Raw genomic sequence first — 19,498 nt, 5'->3', positions numbered from 1 at the left:
GCAAAAAGTGGTCACTTCTGAAAAAGTATAATCATATTTAAAGGAGACCTACTATCCCATAATAATGATGGTGATAATAATAGTAATAATAATACACAGTAACTTTGTAAGGATGAAAAAGACATGTCCATCCGATTCAGACAATTATCCTGCGAGGCAGAGCCAGAGGACTTTTCCTCATCTAAGAGGAAAAATATATTTTATGCTTTATAAGACGCACTTTCCCCCCCAACTGTCAGGAAAAAATGTCAGCGCGTCTCATAAAGCGAATACTAGTGAGCGTTTCCAGGAGGCGCTCACTAGTATACAGTAGAGTTGGTAGTTGCGAGTGACGTGCTGCACTGCCTAAACTCACCGCTCACTGGTCTTCCTCCGAGCGCCGCACTGTCCTGACTGAGTAGGGCTCAGAGAAGACCAGGCAGCGTGACTGTAGGCGAGAACGCCAGACCTGCTGTCACTACCAGAGCTTTGAGACGTTCTCACAGCTCTGTTTCTCCACCCCTGTGATGATGTCACTACTAGAGCTGGGAGGAGTTCCCTCTGCCCTGTTTCTCCGCCCCTGTGATGAGGTCTTTACTTTCTGTTTCCTTCCTCCCAGCTGTCCCTCCTGTGTTTGATTTCGCTGCCTTTAAATCACCCCTCCTCCTTTGTAGAGGTGCGGATTATACTTTTCATTTGAGCTGTATCTCTCGCTTGAGTATCTTCACCTGTGTGATATCGTTTCACTGGATCTGTGTTCTGCTGAAGCAAGTACTCCGGATATTGTCTGCTGACTTTGGATCTGTTTTCCCTGCAGCTGCAGCTCCTTCAGTTAAGTGTTCAGACATTGTGTGTTTCTGTTTCTTTGCTGACTGGATCCGAGGCGACCCCGGTTCCGTCCATATACTGAGCAGGGCACCGGTGGCCGTGTCCCTTCCACTATTGTAGGGGTTTCAGTGGTCATCAGCCTTAGGTACGCGGGCATGTCTCCATCCATCATCTGGATCTGGACATGTTCTTAGCGGCTTAGGGAGAGCTTATAGGGTCTGACAGGGGTCACCCTTTATCCTCCCTAGTTTGGGTCCGGTCAGTTGCTATTCACTGTGTAGGCTCTTGTTGCTCACTTACAGCCATGACACCTGCAGAGTAGTGGCGGAGCAAGAGAGGCAAGTTAATTTACTTATTTTAAGATCTGATGTCTGATATGGGGGTCTAATCTAATCTCTGATATGGAAGTCTGACATGGAGGTCCTGATAGGGGAGTATAACATGGAGGTCTTATGGGGGTCTGATTTGAGGATCTGATATGGGGGTCTGATCTGAGGATCTGATATGGGGGTCTGATCTGAGGTCCTGATATGGGGGTCTGAAATTGAGGTCTAATGGGGGTCTGATCTGAGGATCGGATACGGGGGTCTAAAAATGTCACATTTCTGGTCCTAGTGGGACTGAAAGTGGAGGCAATGGGAGTTTGTGCTGGACCAAGAACCTGAAGAGGTGTTTCTTTTTTTACTTTGAGATTATGCCCAGCCCCCTGGAGCTGGAGTAACAGTCTTGGACAACCCCCTATAACTTAACTACACAACATCACCTAGAGACAGGCTGCCATATTATACAAATAAATACACTTCTATTGAATAAATAAATAAAACAAATGGAAAACTCCTTTAAGCTATAGTATGTCACCAAGCAACCAAATACAAGGTCTCTAAAACAAACTAAATTAAATTCATTAGACATGGACTCACAAGCAAACCATCTTAGTAGGGTTGTCCAACCCCATGAAATAATTTACAAATACAGATTGTAATGGTCTAAAATAATAAAAATATTAAACTCACCTTACAACTCCACTGCCGTTTCAGTGCTGACGCTCTGTCCCCTGCTCCGCTCAGTTCCAGAAATAACATGCTTACAGTCAGTGTTCACCAGTGGTGACCTCAGTGGTGTCAGCACATCATCATTGCGGCGGTCACTTGTTGGTACACCACATCATCGGTGGAGCAGGAACAACAGAGTCAGTAGCTTCAGCAGGGGAGTGGCAGGGGATTGGAAAGGTTATCGTTAGGCAAGGTATGACACAACCCCCCCCCCCCCCCCCCCCAAAATTGTAAAATGAATTACATAAAGCAGAAAACTTACCTTGGCTGCCCAATTAATAAGCCATGAAGGGATCATGCCACCTGGATTATCGAAGTAGTACATAAAGACTGCAATGTAAAAAACAGGGCAATAAAAGGCTGCAAGTTTTACGAGCTTGTTTTGTAAATCTCAGTTTTCCCCCAACTTTCTTACTTTTACAGCCATTGCTGCCGTCACTCTCTATTGCCAAGCTCTGTTTGTAGCCATTGACCCTGATAATTCCTGACTTCTCTGGATATTGTGGAACTGATGCACTCTTAGCCAAAATTACAAAGATTTTTCTCTCATCTATGTCCAAATCCCTCCGATCTCGAACATACACATACTTCATTCAAATGTAAGGAAATATAAAATCAAATGATTTAGACACTGAATACACTTTTATTGGTAATTCAGATGGATCAGTGAAGTTTACATCAATGAATGATCTGCCTTCAGGATAGGTCATCAGTATCTGTTCGGTGGGGTTCCGACTGCCGACACCCTCACTGATCAGCTGCTTGAAGAGGTTGTGGCATTCTAGTGAGCCCTCCTCGCAGCTTACCCTAGGCCAGTGATGTCAGTTTAAGTGAATAGGGCCAAACTTCAATACCAAGCACAGACCTGATCCAGTGGATGGAGCTGTGCTTGGTAAACTACCTCCTCAAACAGCTGATTGGCAGGGGTGCTGGTAGTCAGACCCCACTAATCAGATACTGTATAGAGTATAAAATACCTTTTGTCGAGGATGGACCCATGGTGAAGGTTCCCACTGAAAGTGGTTGAATGTGGTGAGACAACCCCTTTCTCTGAAGGAACCGTCTCAGGGAATTTATTAGTTGGGTAGTCCTGACAATTACAAATGATTTAAAAAAAGCCTTAGAATGGTGTAAAATCCTCTGCCGAGCTGATTTCCCGGTGTCTCTCAACACACAGTAAATGATCGCTCAGCCAGTCATTGGTTGAAGCAGGTCACAGCTGGGATCAGTGATTGATTGAGTGGTTATGTCCTGTGTGTCAAGAGGCACAAGGTAGAGGACACGAAGGGACTGGGAAGCATTGGAATGGGAGCGGTGAGATGAGTATGATTTTTTTTTGCACCATCCTGAGGCTTTTCTAATTAATTTGTATAAACCAGACATACCTTTTAATGACATACTGCTAGAATATCTAATATTCATGTGGGGGTCCTGCATACAGGACCTGTGAATCATCCATAAATTCTTGAGATGAGAACGCCCCTTTAAACTGGTGCCGCATTAATTTTCTGTTTGTAGCTTACAAAAATCAAACACTCATTTTTCAAGGTAAAAACAAAAAGGATACATCCCGGTTAGACAGAGGGAATGGATATTTCACTTCCCAGTATATCACTTTGTCTTCTCCATTCTGGTCTTCGTATAGAGCTACAGAATCAAAACGAATAGTATAGGTCAGTAGCAGAGATGACAAAAACAATAATATAGAATCAGAATTCCACCCAAATTTTTGGGAAAAATTTTGAATCTTTAGAATCAGAATTTTAGGCGATTCAATTGAGGAGAATATTTGGAAAGAGAGAACGAGAATGTTGTCCTCGGGGCAAATCGAAGAAAAACAACAGTAGAACTCAGGGCAATGTTTAATAGTGAAAGTAAGAGCATATCCACACACACAATGCAAAGGGAACTCAAGGGATTGGGACTGAACAGCTGTGTAGCTGTGGGAAAACCACCATCAGTGAGGCAAACCACAAAAAAAGGCTTCAATTTGCTAGAGAGCATAAAGATTGGACTCTGGAGCAATGAAAGAAGGTCATGTGGTCTGATGAGTCCAGATTTACCCTGTTCCAGAGTGATGGGCGCATCAGGGTAAGAAGAGAGGCAGATGAAGTGATGCACCCATCATGTCGAGTGCCTACTGTACAAGCCTATGGGGGAAGTGCTATGATCTGGGGTTGCTGCAGTTGGTCAGGTCTAGGTTCAGCAACAGTATGTGCTCCAAGAATGAGATCAGGTGACTACATGAACATACTGAATGACCAGGTTATTACATTAATGGATTTGTTCTTCCCTGATGGCACGGGCATATTCCAAGATGACAATGCCAGGATTCATCGGGCTCAAATTGTGAAAGACTGGTACAGGGAGCATGAGACATAATTTTCACACATGGGATGGCCACCACAGAGTCCAGCCTTAACCCAATTGAGAATATTTGGGATGTGCTGGAGAAGGCTTTGCGCAGCAGTCAGACTCTACCATCATCAATGCAAAATCTTGGTGAAAAATTAATGCAATGCTGGATGGAAATAAATCTTGTGACCTTGCAGAAGCTTATCGAAACAATGCCACAGCGAATGCGTGCCGTAATCAAAGCTATAGGCTTTTTTTTTTGGTGGCGACTTTTTTTGGGGGACAGGCAGTGTATATACATCAGAGCTGGGTGTATGTAGCAGGCTGTGTGTGTGTATAGCAGAGTTGTGACAAAATTAAGTTAACAGAAGTTGGCCAAAACTATTAACTCCCTCTACTCTAGACCTCAAAGCTAATGACCTTGACCTCTCCACTTAATTAAACAACCAGGGAAGTTTTACAGAGAAATATTTTTTTTATTTTTTTTCTGTTTGTCTAAACCTGGGGTGGGTCTTATAGTCTGAAAAATACAGTCCATGTATGCTCATTTTATCCATGTGTTTTCAGTGGGGAGAGGCAATAAAACTGTTGCCAGAAATCTCTCTTTGTGGCTCATCTCCATGGAAGAAAGGGATCGGGCATTCCACGTGACTGATCGTTTTTTTCTACATCCGACATTTACAGACGAACATTGGCTAAACTTTTAATTCCCAACAGATGGTCATCCAGCCCCACCAAAATAGTCAGATTCACCATCATAAATCTAATGTGTTTTTCTACATTTAGAGAAGTGAAGGAATCCACCCCCTTTCCTTCCACGACCAGGGATGGACAGGGGAGATACAGAGCCTAATCTGTGCACTGTTAGTGTTGCTATGATGCCTTATCTAGGAATCAATCAATACTATGGAGCTGTAATTAAAGCTGGGCATATACAAGACAAAACCATTAACCATCCCTTGAAAAACTAGCCCAAACGATCTTTCACAATGGCTGACTTTAGGCTGTTAAAAATGCGTCAAACAGGATGGAAAACTTTGTCTGACAACTATACGTGTATGGCATGATCGGCCGATCATTTGCTATTGTGATCAAGGACCAGGAACTCTGCTGGCCAGTTTAGTTTAAAATACTACTGGTGCGATCACTCACACAAACGAGTCAGATCGTTATCTCATGTGTATGGCAGGGTTTACTCACCCACCCTCTAATGAGGGTGCAACGACTCTGCCAATTCTGACCTAGGTCATACAGCAAAGCTGACAAGTGAGTTTCAGAAAGTAAGAAGTGTCAACTTTCTGTGACTGCTCTAAGGGCCAGCGTGAAGGCTGAAATATTTCTAGATTTTTTAGGGATGATCGAAACGAAAACATGAAAAAAAGCTATTTAAAAAAAAAATATGTTTATAATAAATAAATAAAAATCTCATAATAACAATATGTAATTTACTAATGATACATTGCCTTTCACAACCGTGTTATTATATTGGCCATCAGGGGGCAGTAGCAAGTTTGCTATGTGTTACTTATCGTCCTATGGCTTCCAAGTACACACAAATGGAAAGAAGGAAGCATTGACATTTGATTATGGATTTTTATGTGACACAGCACAATACAATGCAAATACATTTTTACACATGGAAAATGATCAGCACGACTGTAGGGCAGGCGTGAGAGTTTCACATAAAATAAAATATAAATCTAAGAAGATATAAAATCTGCAAAGGTTAAGGATTTTATCTATCTCAGCTGGGACACACTCCCTGTGAATGTAGGAGTCTCGTACCTGGCACGGCCGGGGGTCATGTACAGCCTGAGTGCAGCTGAAATTAATACAGGGGGAAGGCTGGCAGATTTTTTTTAAAGGTAAAGCAAAAGCATTCTTTTCATGATTAAAAAAGAGGATAGATAAAAAAAAAACACACTGAAGACCCCTTAAAAGGGGTTGTCCCACAAAAAATATTCTACAGTTTTCAAACCAGCACCTGGATCTGAATCCTTTTGTAACTGGATGCAAGTAAATAGTTATTCAATAAAAATGTATCTGTATGGCGCCACCTGCTTTTTGTTCTTTTTTCTTATTTCTCTGTCCTGCTCACTGAGATGGTCGCACATGCTCAGTTTCATCCTTCATCTCCCTCTAAGCTGCAGCAGAAAGGACACTCCCCCTGAGCTAACAGCTTCATATAAATCTAGCAGAGCAATGACTGAGGAGATCTCTGGATCCATGTGAGGTACACGGCTGGTTCTATCTTGTCATGTTTATGTTGTTTTTAACATGGTTCTGAATATATACCTTTTACATACTGGTCCCATTTCTTTCTGTAATCCAAATCCATGTACACATCGGCGCAAAGCTCTGCTGGACAATCGGCCAGACCACCGTAGATTTTATATTCATAGAGGCCCGTTTTCTGTAAAATGCAATCATAAAACAGGACAACAGCATGAAACCAGAGTTAATTACAAAATGGATAGATCATTTGTATCTGATCAGTGGGGTTCTGACACCCGGTAACCGCTGCCGATTAGCTGTTTGAGAAGGCACCGGAGCCTTTTCTCAGCTCACCAAGCACAGCGCCATACATTGTATAGTGGCTGTGCTTGGTATTGCAGCTCCTCCCCATTCGCTTTAACGGGATTGGGCTGCACCTATGCCACGTGACTGATGAATTTGACATGACATGGTCTAGGGAAGGCTGTGGCACCACTGCTAGAGGTATATCCTATGGAAATGCCATACATGTCCAGATGGGACAACCCCTGTAAAAAAAAAAAAATAATTATGTGTACAGTATGTGTTTTTGTTCCCCTCCCGATTTTAGCTTACAAAAACCGACAGAAAATACCAACCAACATACTGCCACGTGAAGGTGGCCTAACCATGCAAAACGTTCTACCTAACCTACATCCATCGAGCACAAAAAAATTCAGTTGATAAAAAATGTCTGAATTAATTTTCTAGATTAGAAATCTGAATGTTTTATGTTTTTGCATGCATTTTCCACACAGTTTTTTTCTCCGTACAGCGGTTCTACCTGCATGTTGTTTTACTACAGCAGTACAAGAATTTTAGGTTCCCAGCAGCTTTTTCGAGGTTCTCGAATGTACTGACGTAAATAGGAAGATTTAGTGCAGACATTTATGGAACCTGCAATTACGGCCGATTATGAAATCCAGCAGCTTTGGCTTATATTATTTTCTCAGACAATCCGATGACATTGGACGTTTTTGCATCTTCTTGAAAATACATCAATAATTTCATTTTTTTTATTTTTTTAAACAGATAAAGTTTGATTAACGTGTAAAGGAAGTGCTGCCAGAACAAGTCAAACAGTAGTTGAAACCCTAGTAGATTTTCAGAATTTTCCGTAAGTAAAAACAGAAGACAGTTTAGTAATCCTGACTTTTATCATCCCATTCTGATATGAAGAATGCCTACAGTTACCTATAATGGTCATGCTTCTGGACCAGGTCATTTCTGGCCCTTAGGATCCAAAGGATTTTCTTTTCGCCTTCTTACATTTTGACATTCATAATTTCTCCACTCTGGCTGTATGAGGATTTATGTAGAGCAAATTGGGAACATGTGCTAGGGTACAGGGAAAACACTGAAAAAAATACAGCTTCATCAAATTTCAGGATGTTCTAGGACTTACTCTTAAAGGAGCACTCCAACAAAAAATGTATTCTTTGACCTGTTAGAAAGGTCCATGATGTAATCGGTAGTGAAGGTAATTGTCACGGTCCCTCAGGTGACTGATGTCAGGAAATCAAGGAGATTGGCTGAGCGTGGAGGAATCTAAGGCTACTTTTACACTAGCGTTCGATCGGATCCGTTCTGAACGGATCCGATCATAATAATGCAGACGGAGGCTCCGTTCATGAACGGATCCGTCTGCATTATATTAGGCATATAAAAGCTAAGTGTGAAAATAGCCTCGGACGGATCCGTCCAGACTTTCAATGTAAAGTCAATGGGGGACGGATCCGCTTGAAGATTGAGCCATATTGTGGCATCTTCAAACGGATCCGTCCCCATTGACTTACATTGTAAGTCTGGACGGATCCGCACGCCTCCGCACGGCCAGGCGGACACCCGAACGCTGCAAGCAGCGTTCAGCTGTCCGCCTGTCCGTGCGGAGGCGAGCAGAGCGGAGGCTGAACGCCGCCAGACTGATGCAGTCTGAGCGGATCCGCATCCATTCAAACTGCATCAGGGCTGGACGGAAGCGTTCGGGTCCGCTCGTGAGCCCCTTCAAACGGAGCTCACGAGCGGACAGCCGAACGCTAGTGTGAAAGTAGCCTAACTGCCTCCTTGATTTCTCTTGATTCAGTGTTGATAGGGTTAATGACCATTTCCCTTTTCTCAGCTGTTGCTCAGTGGTCATTACTTCTACCCTTTATAGTCTCACCCCACCCTTCTGACTATGCGGTTAATAGCTTCATTTGGGTTTGACTGAGCTGGTGCGAGAGCCTCTTTGGTGTTCCTATTCTTCCATCTCTACAGAAGTTAAGTGTCACGTTTGTTATATTCCCTGTTGTTGTATCTGGGCCCGAGACAGAGACTTCCATTCGTCCATCTGGGGAGGAATGGGTTGTCTCTGGTCCTATACTTATTCCAGGGCCTTATAGGAAATCGGGGCCTAGGTATACTGCTTATGAATATTCCTGCCTTTTAGGTCTATTCATATTGATAGGTAGTCAGGGCCCGGATTAGGGTTGTCTAGGAGGTGACCTGTCTCTTCCCTATTTTCAAGGCCCAGTTACTGTTCCTCTTCCCTCCTGTATTCAGTGTAGAGCCCCCCCCCCCCCATACTGATCATGACAGTAATCTTCTTACTAGTGACTGTTTGTGAGTTATAACCTTCTGATCCTCAGCTGTGTCATGTGATCAACACTCTGATCTCCAACTGACACAGGACAGAAAGTCAGTTAGTTCTCTATTCATTCCTAGGAAAATGACATAGAGGCTCCCACAGGAATACATAGAGAAACTGACTTCCTGTCCACATATAAGATGCTGTGTTATTTGGATAGTTAGAGTGTTGGTCACATGACAAAGCTGAGGATCAGAAGGATCCAAAAATGAGGGAAAACTGTGTTAGCCTCTATGTAACTTGAGTTCTTGCTGAAGTAGCATCACAGCTGTGACAAATCCCTCAAGCTGCTAAGGCCTGCGATTAGGACCAAGCCTCTTCCCGATCCTGTGGGGACTGGAAGGGGCCTGCAAAAAAGCAGCAGTGAAACTGCGGACAAGCGAGTGGGATATTTTTTATTTTAAAGTTTACAAGTTAGGACCTCAGGAGTTGTTGGCTCCAAGAACATATAACTGAAGGAGGTTGGTCTAAATCTCCTTCAGCATCAGTACTATAGATGAGTACCATAGCTGCAGAAGAACCGATCCCAGAAAGCCCCATAGACTCAATGTTCTGCTCAGGAAATAGGAGCCATTAGCTTTTCTACTCCCTGGTGCTTACATCAACAGAAACTCAACATTTTCTGCATCATGATGACACCACCATAAAGCTATACAGCGAAGGTTTATGTGCAGGTGGCTCACAATTCTGAATATGATAAAAGTACAATATAACATTTATAGACTATAGTCTACATAACTGCATAGCCCCAGTCGTTCACAGGTTTCTATATCTCTTTCCTCTTGCCAAATACAGTATGGTATTCCAGGGGTAAATGTTAAATAATGGAAAGAAGCACCAAGTGCACGTCTATTTCTGGAGAAGATCTTAAGACTATCTTCAGAAGACTCTCCAAAATCCATGCATCACCGGAGGATTCCCGGCCGTGACTTTGAGAACCTATAATGAATCATTACTTTCCCTCCCATTTCCCTTTCACACGAACCAGGATGACCTGTATGTTTGCATTCTCTATATTTGTTCCTCAAAGGAAAGAACAGCCCAAGAAATAGGACATCTACACAGCAGAAGTCAAGAGGTTCTGCTTCCCTAACCTAAACTTCATCCTTTGATATTGCAGTCTTTTCAGATCCCTTAATTCAACCCTTTAGGAGGGTTAAATTATACAGATGGCGCACCTACAGAGAAACTCCAAGGTCCTGATTTATTAGGAGCCAGGATTTCATAATTTTACATTTGTTGCTTTTTTCGTTTAGTTGAATTTGCCGTTGTCCTTTTTCACCAAAAATACATTGGGGCACATTTATTAAGACTGCGGTCTTAATAAACCCCTAAGCTGGCGCCGGCCTCTTCATAACTTCGGCGGATCCTCCGGCAGGTTCTAAATCTAAGACAGCTTCTGAGCTGTCTTACATTTAGACTTTTTTTTACGCTCAAAACAGGCATATAAAATGGTAAATGAGACGGGCCTACCGGCTCGTCCCCTTCACGCCACGCCCACTTTTTTAGACCTGGCGTGAGCGGGGAGAAGTCGCAGATAGCAACGCAACTATCTGTGGTGCCGCAATCTGCACCTGAAATACTCCTAATATAGGCTTATTTCAATAATTTATTATTATTATTGACTTTTTCCAGTTAAAGATGTAGTGAGGAACTAAAGATGGAGGTCGTATATCTCGTATACGCAGCCAGTTTATTATATGGGTACTAGGGATCGACTGATTATCGGAAGTACCGATATTACTGGCCGATTGTCAGGATTTTGTACATTATTGGTATCGGCATCTAACCTTGCCGATATACCGATAATGCGTATAAAGCAAATACTAGTAAGCGCTTCCATTACAGCGTCAGGACGTGGTGCGCGCACTATGACCTGACGCTGCATGCTGTCAGGTGATAGTGCAGCGTGGGCAGGAAAACACAGGGGGGCGAGAAGCTGGACCCGGAGATAAAGAGGAGCCATGGCGCAGGAGAGGTGAGATCTGATAGGGGTTAATAAAAGGTCTGATCTGAGGTCTGATAGAGGTTAATAATGGTCTGATAGGGGTTAATAAAGGCCACCCAATTATTACCGGACAGAAATAAATCACGAAAATATGTGGAGCCACCAATATCACCCAAAAATTGAACCACAATCTTCACGAACTTAAAATAGAAAAAAAAACTTTATTGACAATGTGTAATAAGTACATGCATAGTAACAAGAGGCAGCACAAAGGTGGAACACAAGGATGAGGAAAAGGACCCAAGAGGGGGCCGAGAGGTCAGCACACCAAAACTAGGGAAAAGGATAATGCAAATGAAAAGCACCAAGACGCCTGTAAGCAGTAAGCCCCGGGCAAAAGCTGCAACAGAGGCAAATATGAGGGCAAAAGCTTGGTGGTTTGTGCTGCCTCTTGTTACTATGCATGTACTTATTACACATTGTCAATAAAAAAAAATTTGATTTTCACTTTGTGAAGATTGTGGTTCAATTTTTGGGTGATAGGGGTTAATAAAGGTCTGATCTGGGGTCTGATAGGGGTTAATAAAAAAAAGGTCTGATCTGAGGTCTGAAGGGGTTAATAACAAAGGTCTGATCTGAGGTCTGATAGGAGTTAATAAAGTCAGTGAGATGGGGGAATGGAGTGAAAATTGCCGTATATTATAAATGTAAATTATAAATTGACTACCAACTAAGGGCTTTATTAATTTATAATTTACATTTACTTTACAGTACAGACCAAAAGTTTGGACACACCTTCTCATTCAAAGAGTTTTCTTTATTTTCATGACTATGAAAATTGTTAGATTCACACTGAAGGCATCAAAACTATGAATTAACACATGTGAAATTCTATACATAACAAAAAAGTGTGAAGCAACTGAAAATATGTAATATTCTAGGTTCTTCAAAGTAGCAACCTTTTGCTTTGATTACTGCTTTGCACACTCTTGGCATTCTCTTGATGAGCTTCAAGAGGTAGTCGCCTGAAATGGTCTTCCAACAGTCTTGAAGGAGTTCCCAGAGATGCTTAGCACTTGTTGGCCCTTTTGCCTTCACTCAGCTCACCCAAAACCATCTCGATTGGGTTCAGGTCCGGTGACTGTGGAGGCCAGGTCATCTGGCGCAGCACCCCATCACTCTCCTTCATGGTCAAATAGCCCTTACACAGCCTGGAGGTGTGTTTGGGGTCATTGTACTGTTGAAAAATAAATGATGGTCCAACTAAACGCAAACCGGATGGAATAGCATGCCGCTGCAAGATGCTGTGGTAGCCATGCTGGTTCAGTATGCCTTCAAATTTGAATAAATCCCCAACAGTGTCACCAGCAAAGCAGCCCCACACCATCACACCTCCTCCTCCATGCTTCACGGTGGGAACCAGGCATGTAGAATCCATCCGTTTACCTTTTCTGCGTCGCACAAAGACACGGTGGTTGGAACCAAAGATCTCAAATTTGGACTCATCAGACCAAAGCACAGATTTCCACTGGTCTAATGTCCATTCCTTGTGTTTTTTAGCCCAAACAAGTCTCTTCTGCTTGTTGCCTGTCCTTAGCAGTGGGTTCCTAGCAGATATTTTACCATGAAGGCCTGATTCACACAGTCTCCTCTTAAAGGGGTTGTCCGGGTTCAGAGCTGAACCCGGACATACCCTTATTTTCACCCCGGCAGCCCTCCTGAGCCTGGCATCGGAGCATCTCATGCTCCGATGCGCTCCCGTGCCCTGCGCTAGATCGCGCAGGGCACAGGCTCTTGTGTTTACAATAACACACTGCCGGGCGGTAACTTCCGCCCGGCAGTGTGTTCGGTGACGTCACCGGCTCTGAGGGGCGGGCTTTAGCTCTGCCCTAGCCGTTTTACTGGCTAGGGCAGAGCCAAATCCCGCCCATCAGTGCCGGTGACGTCACCGGGGTTCCTGTCAGCCCCATAGAGAGCCCCGGTACGTCACCGGAACTCAGAAAATGCCTTTGCCCTGCGCGATTTAGCGCAGGGCAAAGGAGAGCTTCGGAGCATGAACTGCTCCGATGCTCATGTCAGGGGGGCTGCCAGGGGGAAAATGGAGGTATGTCCAGGTTCAGCTCTGAACCTGGACAACCCCTTTAACAGTTGTTCTAGAGATGTGTCTGCTGCTAGAACTCTGTGTGGCATTGACCTGGTCTCTAATCTGAGCTGCTGTTAACCTGCGATTTCTGAGGCTGGTGACTCGGATGAACTTATCCTCCGCAGCAGAGGTGACTCTTGGTCTTCCTCTCCTGGGGCGGTCCGCTCGTTTTTCTTTACTTAGCTGCTTTTTTCTTGCCATAATACAAATTCTAACAGTCTATTCAGTAGGACTATCAGCTGTGTATCCACCTGAGTTCTCCACAACACAACTGATGGACCCAACCCCATTTATAAGGCAAGAAATCCCACTTATTAAACCTGACAGGGCACACCTGTGAAGTGAAAACCATTTCAGATGACTACCTCTTGAAGCTCATCAAGAGAATGCCGAGAGTGTGCAAAGCAGTCATCAAAGCAAAAGGTGGCTACTTTGAAGAACCTAGAATATGACATATTTTCAGTTGTTTCACACTTTTTTGTTATGTATATAATTCCACATGTGTTAATTCATAGTTTTGATGCCTTCAGTGTGAATCTACAATTTTCATAGTCATGAAAATAAAGAGAACTCTTTGAATGAGAAGGTGTGTCCAAACTTTTGGTCTGTACTGTATAATGTACTAGTGTCAAATGCAAATTTCCACCACCTCAGTGACTACCAACTAATATAATATATATTATGAGATATAAAATATCGGTATAAATGATCGGCTATCGGCCTGAGAGTTCACAGTTTTTTGGTATCGGCTCTAAAATAATCTATATCGGTCGATCCCTAACAGGTACACACCTGGATTATAGGAAGGCAAAAGGGATGATTGCCCAGTGTCCTCCACCTACCTTCAGAAGACAGACATGGGACTTTTACTGTCAAATCGTGCTGCCAAAGGGGAGAACGGGTGGCCCTCATGCAGCCATCCTTGCAGTCCGGTCGCACCCTTAGGCTACCTTCACACATTGTGGAATATGTGCAATTTTTCCACACGGATTCCCATGAGGAAAAACCACTGCGTATTTCAGTACCAGCAAAGTGTGTGAGATGACACAAATCTCATGTACACTTTGCAGATTTTTCCCATGTCAAAATTGACCTCTTCGACGTCATGGAGACGCTATGGAGAACGACCTCTTGCCCCGCAATACCTCAATGGTTGCATAAATTGAACCAAATATACGATATTGAAGGGATAGTCGCGTTAGATTTAGGACACTCTGGGCCCCATGGGCGACCTATCGCAATTCAACTCCTTTCCTCAATCTCATGTCGGAGGAAAATTAAATCCCAAACGGATACTAATAGAAGTATATGAGTTCCTCCTGTCCAATATTTCCGTATCAGCTCTTCTAGGAAAGAAACCAAATTTCTGGAGCACGCTCTCCTCCCTTGTGTAGTCAATCACCGGTACATATCTACTTTGGTAGCAGACCTCTCACTTTTAGTTTGGACCTCCTACTCTTAAAGGGAACCTGTCATCAACTTTATGCTCACCATACTGAGGGCAGCATAAAATACGGAAAGAAATGCTGATGTCAGCGCTGTGTCACTCATGAGCTAAAAGTAAGTGGTTGCCGAGAACCAGTCTCATAATCATTGCAGCCCAGGCCTTGAAAAGAGTCAAATCTACTTGAGAAGAGTCCTGGTTATTCCTAATCTCCTGCTCTCCTCGACCCATCTGCTGATGATTGGCAGTTCTCTCCTAGAGAGAAAGGGAGAAAACTAGGTAGAAGCCTGTCAGTCATCAGCAGGTGGGCAGGAGAGCAGGAATTCATGAATAACCATGACTCTTCTCAGGTGGCCGGGACTCTTTTCCAGGCCCAGTCTGCAATGATTGTGATATTGGTTCTCGACAACCACTTACTTTTAACTTATAAATGACAGACCTCTGAAATCAACTCACCTGTCTCTACATTATACTGCCGTTAGTATGGGCAGCATGAACTTGATGACAGGTTCCCTTTAAATGGAGAACCTCTGATAGTGAAGTGTATATTCAGATACACACTTTGACATCTGCAGCACGGAGATCGGGCCGTCTGAGCTGGCAAACTGCAAAGAATCAGCCGATTCCCAGCATTTTTGCCGTAATGCAGCCGGATCTACGCTTGACCCCATTATACCTAATGGGGACGACGGGAATTCTGTTTGCATGAGGCAGTGGTGGCGGATCCGGAAAATTCCGGAAGGCTGTTCTGTCGGAATATACATACTTGCTACTTTGTGTTGATTGGTCACATAAAATCCCAATAAAATATATTTAAGTTTGTGGGTGTAGCGTGAAAAAAATGTGGAAAAGTTCAAGGGGTGTGAATACTTTTTCAAGGCACTGTAGGTGACATGAGGCTGCGGGAAGGTCAGGCAGGGTAGTCGATAGAGGAGCTGACCCCGAGATCTGCACCGTCTGACAGATCAGCAGCAGGAAAGCAGCTTATTCCAATCAGAATTCTAAAAGACAGATAATCCCTTTTCTTAGGGATGAGCGCTCGTCTTTGGGTCAAAAGGGCAAGATGCAAAATCTGTGTGAACACAGACGTAAGAGAACATGAAAATGAAATCGATGATAGCAGACCCTGTCACATTGTCACCCTGGGATCTGCCGGACATCAGAATCTACCAGTAACCATGGTAACAACAGTTGATTAAATGCATCCATATCCATCAGTTATGCCATAAATACTTGATCTTTGGGGGTCCGACTGCTGGACTCTCATCAGAGAAAGAATCAATGGGGAAGCTGTGTACTCAGTTGGTTAAAGGGATACAGCATCACTTTCTGATCAGTGGCAGGTCCCACCAGTCCCGATTCTGTCCCACCAGCCCCTCACTGTTACTGTCTGCACGGCGGCACCTCACCTGGCTGTATAAGGAACTACAGTCAGACCCCGGGAGGGCAGCACTGCGCAGCCCCTTCTTTCTCAGGATCAGTGGGGGCCTAGTGATAAGCCAGCACTTTATGAGATGTGATTACCCCTTTAACCGCCTCCGGACCGCCTAACGCAGGATCGCGGTCCGGAGGCAGCAGCTCTGCGCACAGTCACGTGTCATCTCGCGAGACTTCCTTTAAACGCGCGCACACAGAATCGGCAGGTAAGAGACAGGATCTACAGCCTGCCAGCGGCGATCGTTCGCTGGCAGGCTGTAGATGCAATTTTTTTAACCCCTAACAGGTATATTAGACACTGTTTTGATAACAGCGTCTAATATACCTGCTACCTGGTCCTCTGGTGGTCCCTTTTGTTTGGATAGACCACTAGAGGACACGGGTAGCTCTGTAAAGTAGCACCATGCACCACACTACACTACACCCCCCCTGTCACTTATTAACCCCTTATGAACCCCTGATCACTGCATATAGACTCCCTGATCACCCCCCTGTCATTGATCACCCCCCTGTAAGGCTCCATTCAGACGTCTGTATGATTTTTATGGATCCACGGATACATGGAACGGATCCGCAAAACACATACGGACGTCTGAATGGAGCCTTACAGGGGGGTGATCAATGACAGGGGGGTGATCACCCAATATAGACTCCCTGATCACCCCCTGTCATTGATCACCCCCCGTAAGGCTCCATTCAGACATTTTTTTGGCCCAAGTTAGCGGAAATTTATTTTTTATTTTTTATTTTTCTTACAAAGTCTCATATTCCACTAACTTGTGTCCAAAAATAAAATCTCACATGAACTCACCATACCCCTCACGGAATCCAAATGCGTAAATTTTTTTGGACATTTATATTCCAGACTTCTTCTCACGCTTTAGGGCCCCTAAAATGCCAGGGCAGTATAAATACCCTACATGTGACCCCATTTCGGAAAGAAGACACCCCAAGGTATTCCGTGAGGGGCCTATTGAGTCCATGAAAGATTGACATTTTTGTCCCAAGTTAGCGGAAAGGGAGACTTTGTGAGAAAAAAACAAAAAAAAAAAATCAATTTCCGCTAACTTGTGCCAAAAAAAAATAATTTCTATGAACTCGCCATGCCCCTCATTGAATACCTTGGGGTGTCTTCTTTCCAAAATGGGGTCACATGTGGGGTATTTATACTGCCCTGGCATTTTAGGGGTCCGAAAGCGTGAGAAGAAGTCTGGGATCCAAATGTCTAAAAATGCCCTCCTAAAAGGAATTTGGGCCCCTTTGCGCATCTAGGCTGCACAAAAGTGTCACACATGTGGTATCGCCGTACTCAGGAGAAGTTGGGCAATGTGTTTTGCGATGTCATTTTACATATACCCATGCTGGGTGAGATAAATATCTTGGTCAAATGCCAACTTTGTATAAAAAAAAAAATGGGAAAAGTTGTCTTTTGCCGAGATATTTCTCTCACCCAACATGGGTATATGTAAAAAGACACCCCAAAACACCTTCCCCAACTTCTCCTGAGTACGGCGATACCACATGTGTGACACTTTTTTGCAGCCTAGGTGGGCAAAGGGGCCCACATTCCAAAGAGCACCTTTCGGATTTCACAGGGCATTTTTTTTACAGATTTTGATTTCAAACTACTTCTCACGCATTTGGGCCCCTAAAATGCCAGGGCAGTATAACTACCCCACAAGTGACCCCATTTTGGAAAGAAGACACCCCAAGGTAATCCGTGAGGGGCATGGCGAGTTCCTAGAATTTTTTTATTTTTTGTCACAAGTTAGCAGAAAATGATGATTTTTTTAAGTCTCATATTCCACTAACTTGTGACAAAAAAAAAACTTCCATGAACTCGCTATGCCCATCACGAAATACCTTGGGGTGTCTTCTTTCCAAAATGGGGTCACTTGTGGGGTAGTTATACTGCCCTGGCATTTTAGGGGCCCATATGCGTAAGAAGTAGTTTGAAATCAAAATATGTAAAAAATGCCCTGTGAAATCCGAAAGGTGCTCTTTGGAATGTGAGCCCATTTGCCCACCTTGGCTGCAAAAAAGTGTCAAAGATGTGGTATCGCCGTACTCAGGAGAAGTTGGGGAATGTGTTTTGGGGTGTCATTTTACGTATACCCATGCTGGGTGAGAGAAATATCTCAGCAAAAGACAACTTTTCCCATTTTTTTACACAAAGTTGGCATTTGACCAAGATTTTTATCTCACCCAGCATGGGTATATGTAAAATGACACCCCAAAACACATTCCCCAACTTCTACCGAGTACGGCGATACCACATGTGTGACACTTTTTTGCAGCCTAGGTGGGTAAAGGGGCCCACATTCCAAAGAGCACCTTTCGGATTTCACAGGCTATTTTTTACAGATTTTGATTTCAAACTACTTTGCACGTATTTGGGCCCCTAAAATGCCAGGGCAGTATAACTACCCCACAAGTGACCCCATTTTGGAAAGAAGACACCCCAAGGTTTTTCATGATGGGCATAGTGAGTTCATGGAAGTTTTTATTTTTTGTCACAAGTTAGTGGAATATGAGACTTTGTAAGGAAATAAAAAAAATAAAAGAAATTCATCATTTTCCGCTAACTTGTGACAAAAAATAAAAAGTTCTATGAACTCACTATGCCCATCAGAGAATACCTTAGGGTGTCTTCTTTCCGAAATGGGGTCATTTGTTGGGTTTTTCTACTGTCTGGGCATTGTAGAACCTCAGGAAACATGACAGGTGCTCAGAAAGTCAGAGCTGCTTCAAAAAGTGGAAATTCACATTTTTGTACCATAGTTTGTAAACGCTATAACTTTTACCCAAACATTTTTTTTTATCAAAGACATGTAGAACAATAAATTTAGTGAAAAATTTATATATGGATGTTGTTTTTTTTGCAAAATTTTACAACTTAAAGTGAAAGTCATTTTTTTGCAAAAAAAAACACAAAAAAAACCAGTAAATTTCGATTAATACCAGCAGCAATGAAATACCACCAAATGAAAGCTCTATTAGTGAGAAGAAAATGAGGTAAAATTAATTTGGGTGGTAAGTTGCATGACCGAGCAATAAACGGTGAACGTGTTGCAGTCGCAGCACGTCGCATTGCGACACCATGGACTACCATTAGAAAAAATGTTGCTCAACTTTTCTGTGACAGATGTCGCCGTGTAGCCGAACCCTTAGGCCTCATGAACACGAGCATATTGTTGGCCCGTGTCCGATCTGCATTTTTTGTGGCTCGCACACAAAATCCATTCATTGCTAGGGGTCCGCCCCAAAAATACAGACTGAACAAAGATGTCACATGTGCCGTCCGCATGGCCAGGCTGCAAATTATAGAACAGGTCCTATTCTTGTCCGTTTTGTGGACCAGAACAGGCTTCTTTACAGTGGCCGCAAAACGGATACCGTCGTGTGCAGGAGGCCTTAGGCTGGAATTACACAG

The 19,498-nt window shown here is 43.5% G+C and overlaps 1 protein-coding gene across 1 annotated transcript in view; it reads right to left on the bottom strand.

The window, feature by feature from the left end:
- Positions 1–19,498, bottom strand: part of LOC122940300 (phosphatidylcholine transfer protein) — a 32,282-nt gene that overhangs the window by 9,166 nt on the left and 3,618 nt on the right. The window contains exons 2-5 of the mRNA XM_044296903.1: positions 6,510–6,627; positions 3,427–3,506; positions 2,275–2,446; positions 2,122–2,189 (exon numbers count right to left, since the gene is read on the bottom strand). Coding sequence (XP_044152838.1) covers positions 2,122–2,189; positions 2,275–2,446; positions 3,427–3,506; positions 6,510–6,627 — 438 coding nt within the window. The remainder of the gene's footprint in view (positions 1–2,121; positions 2,190–2,274; positions 2,447–3,426; positions 3,507–6,509; positions 6,628–19,498) is intronic.

The sequence above is a fragment of the Bufo gargarizans genome, chromosome 6 (assembly GCF_014858855.1).
Source record: "Bufo gargarizans isolate SCDJY-AF-19 chromosome 6, ASM1485885v1, whole genome shotgun sequence".
Taxonomy (NCBI): domain Eukaryota; kingdom Metazoa; phylum Chordata; class Amphibia; order Anura; family Bufonidae; genus Bufo; species Bufo gargarizans.
This window is presented reverse-complemented; position numbering and strand designations above follow the sequence as displayed.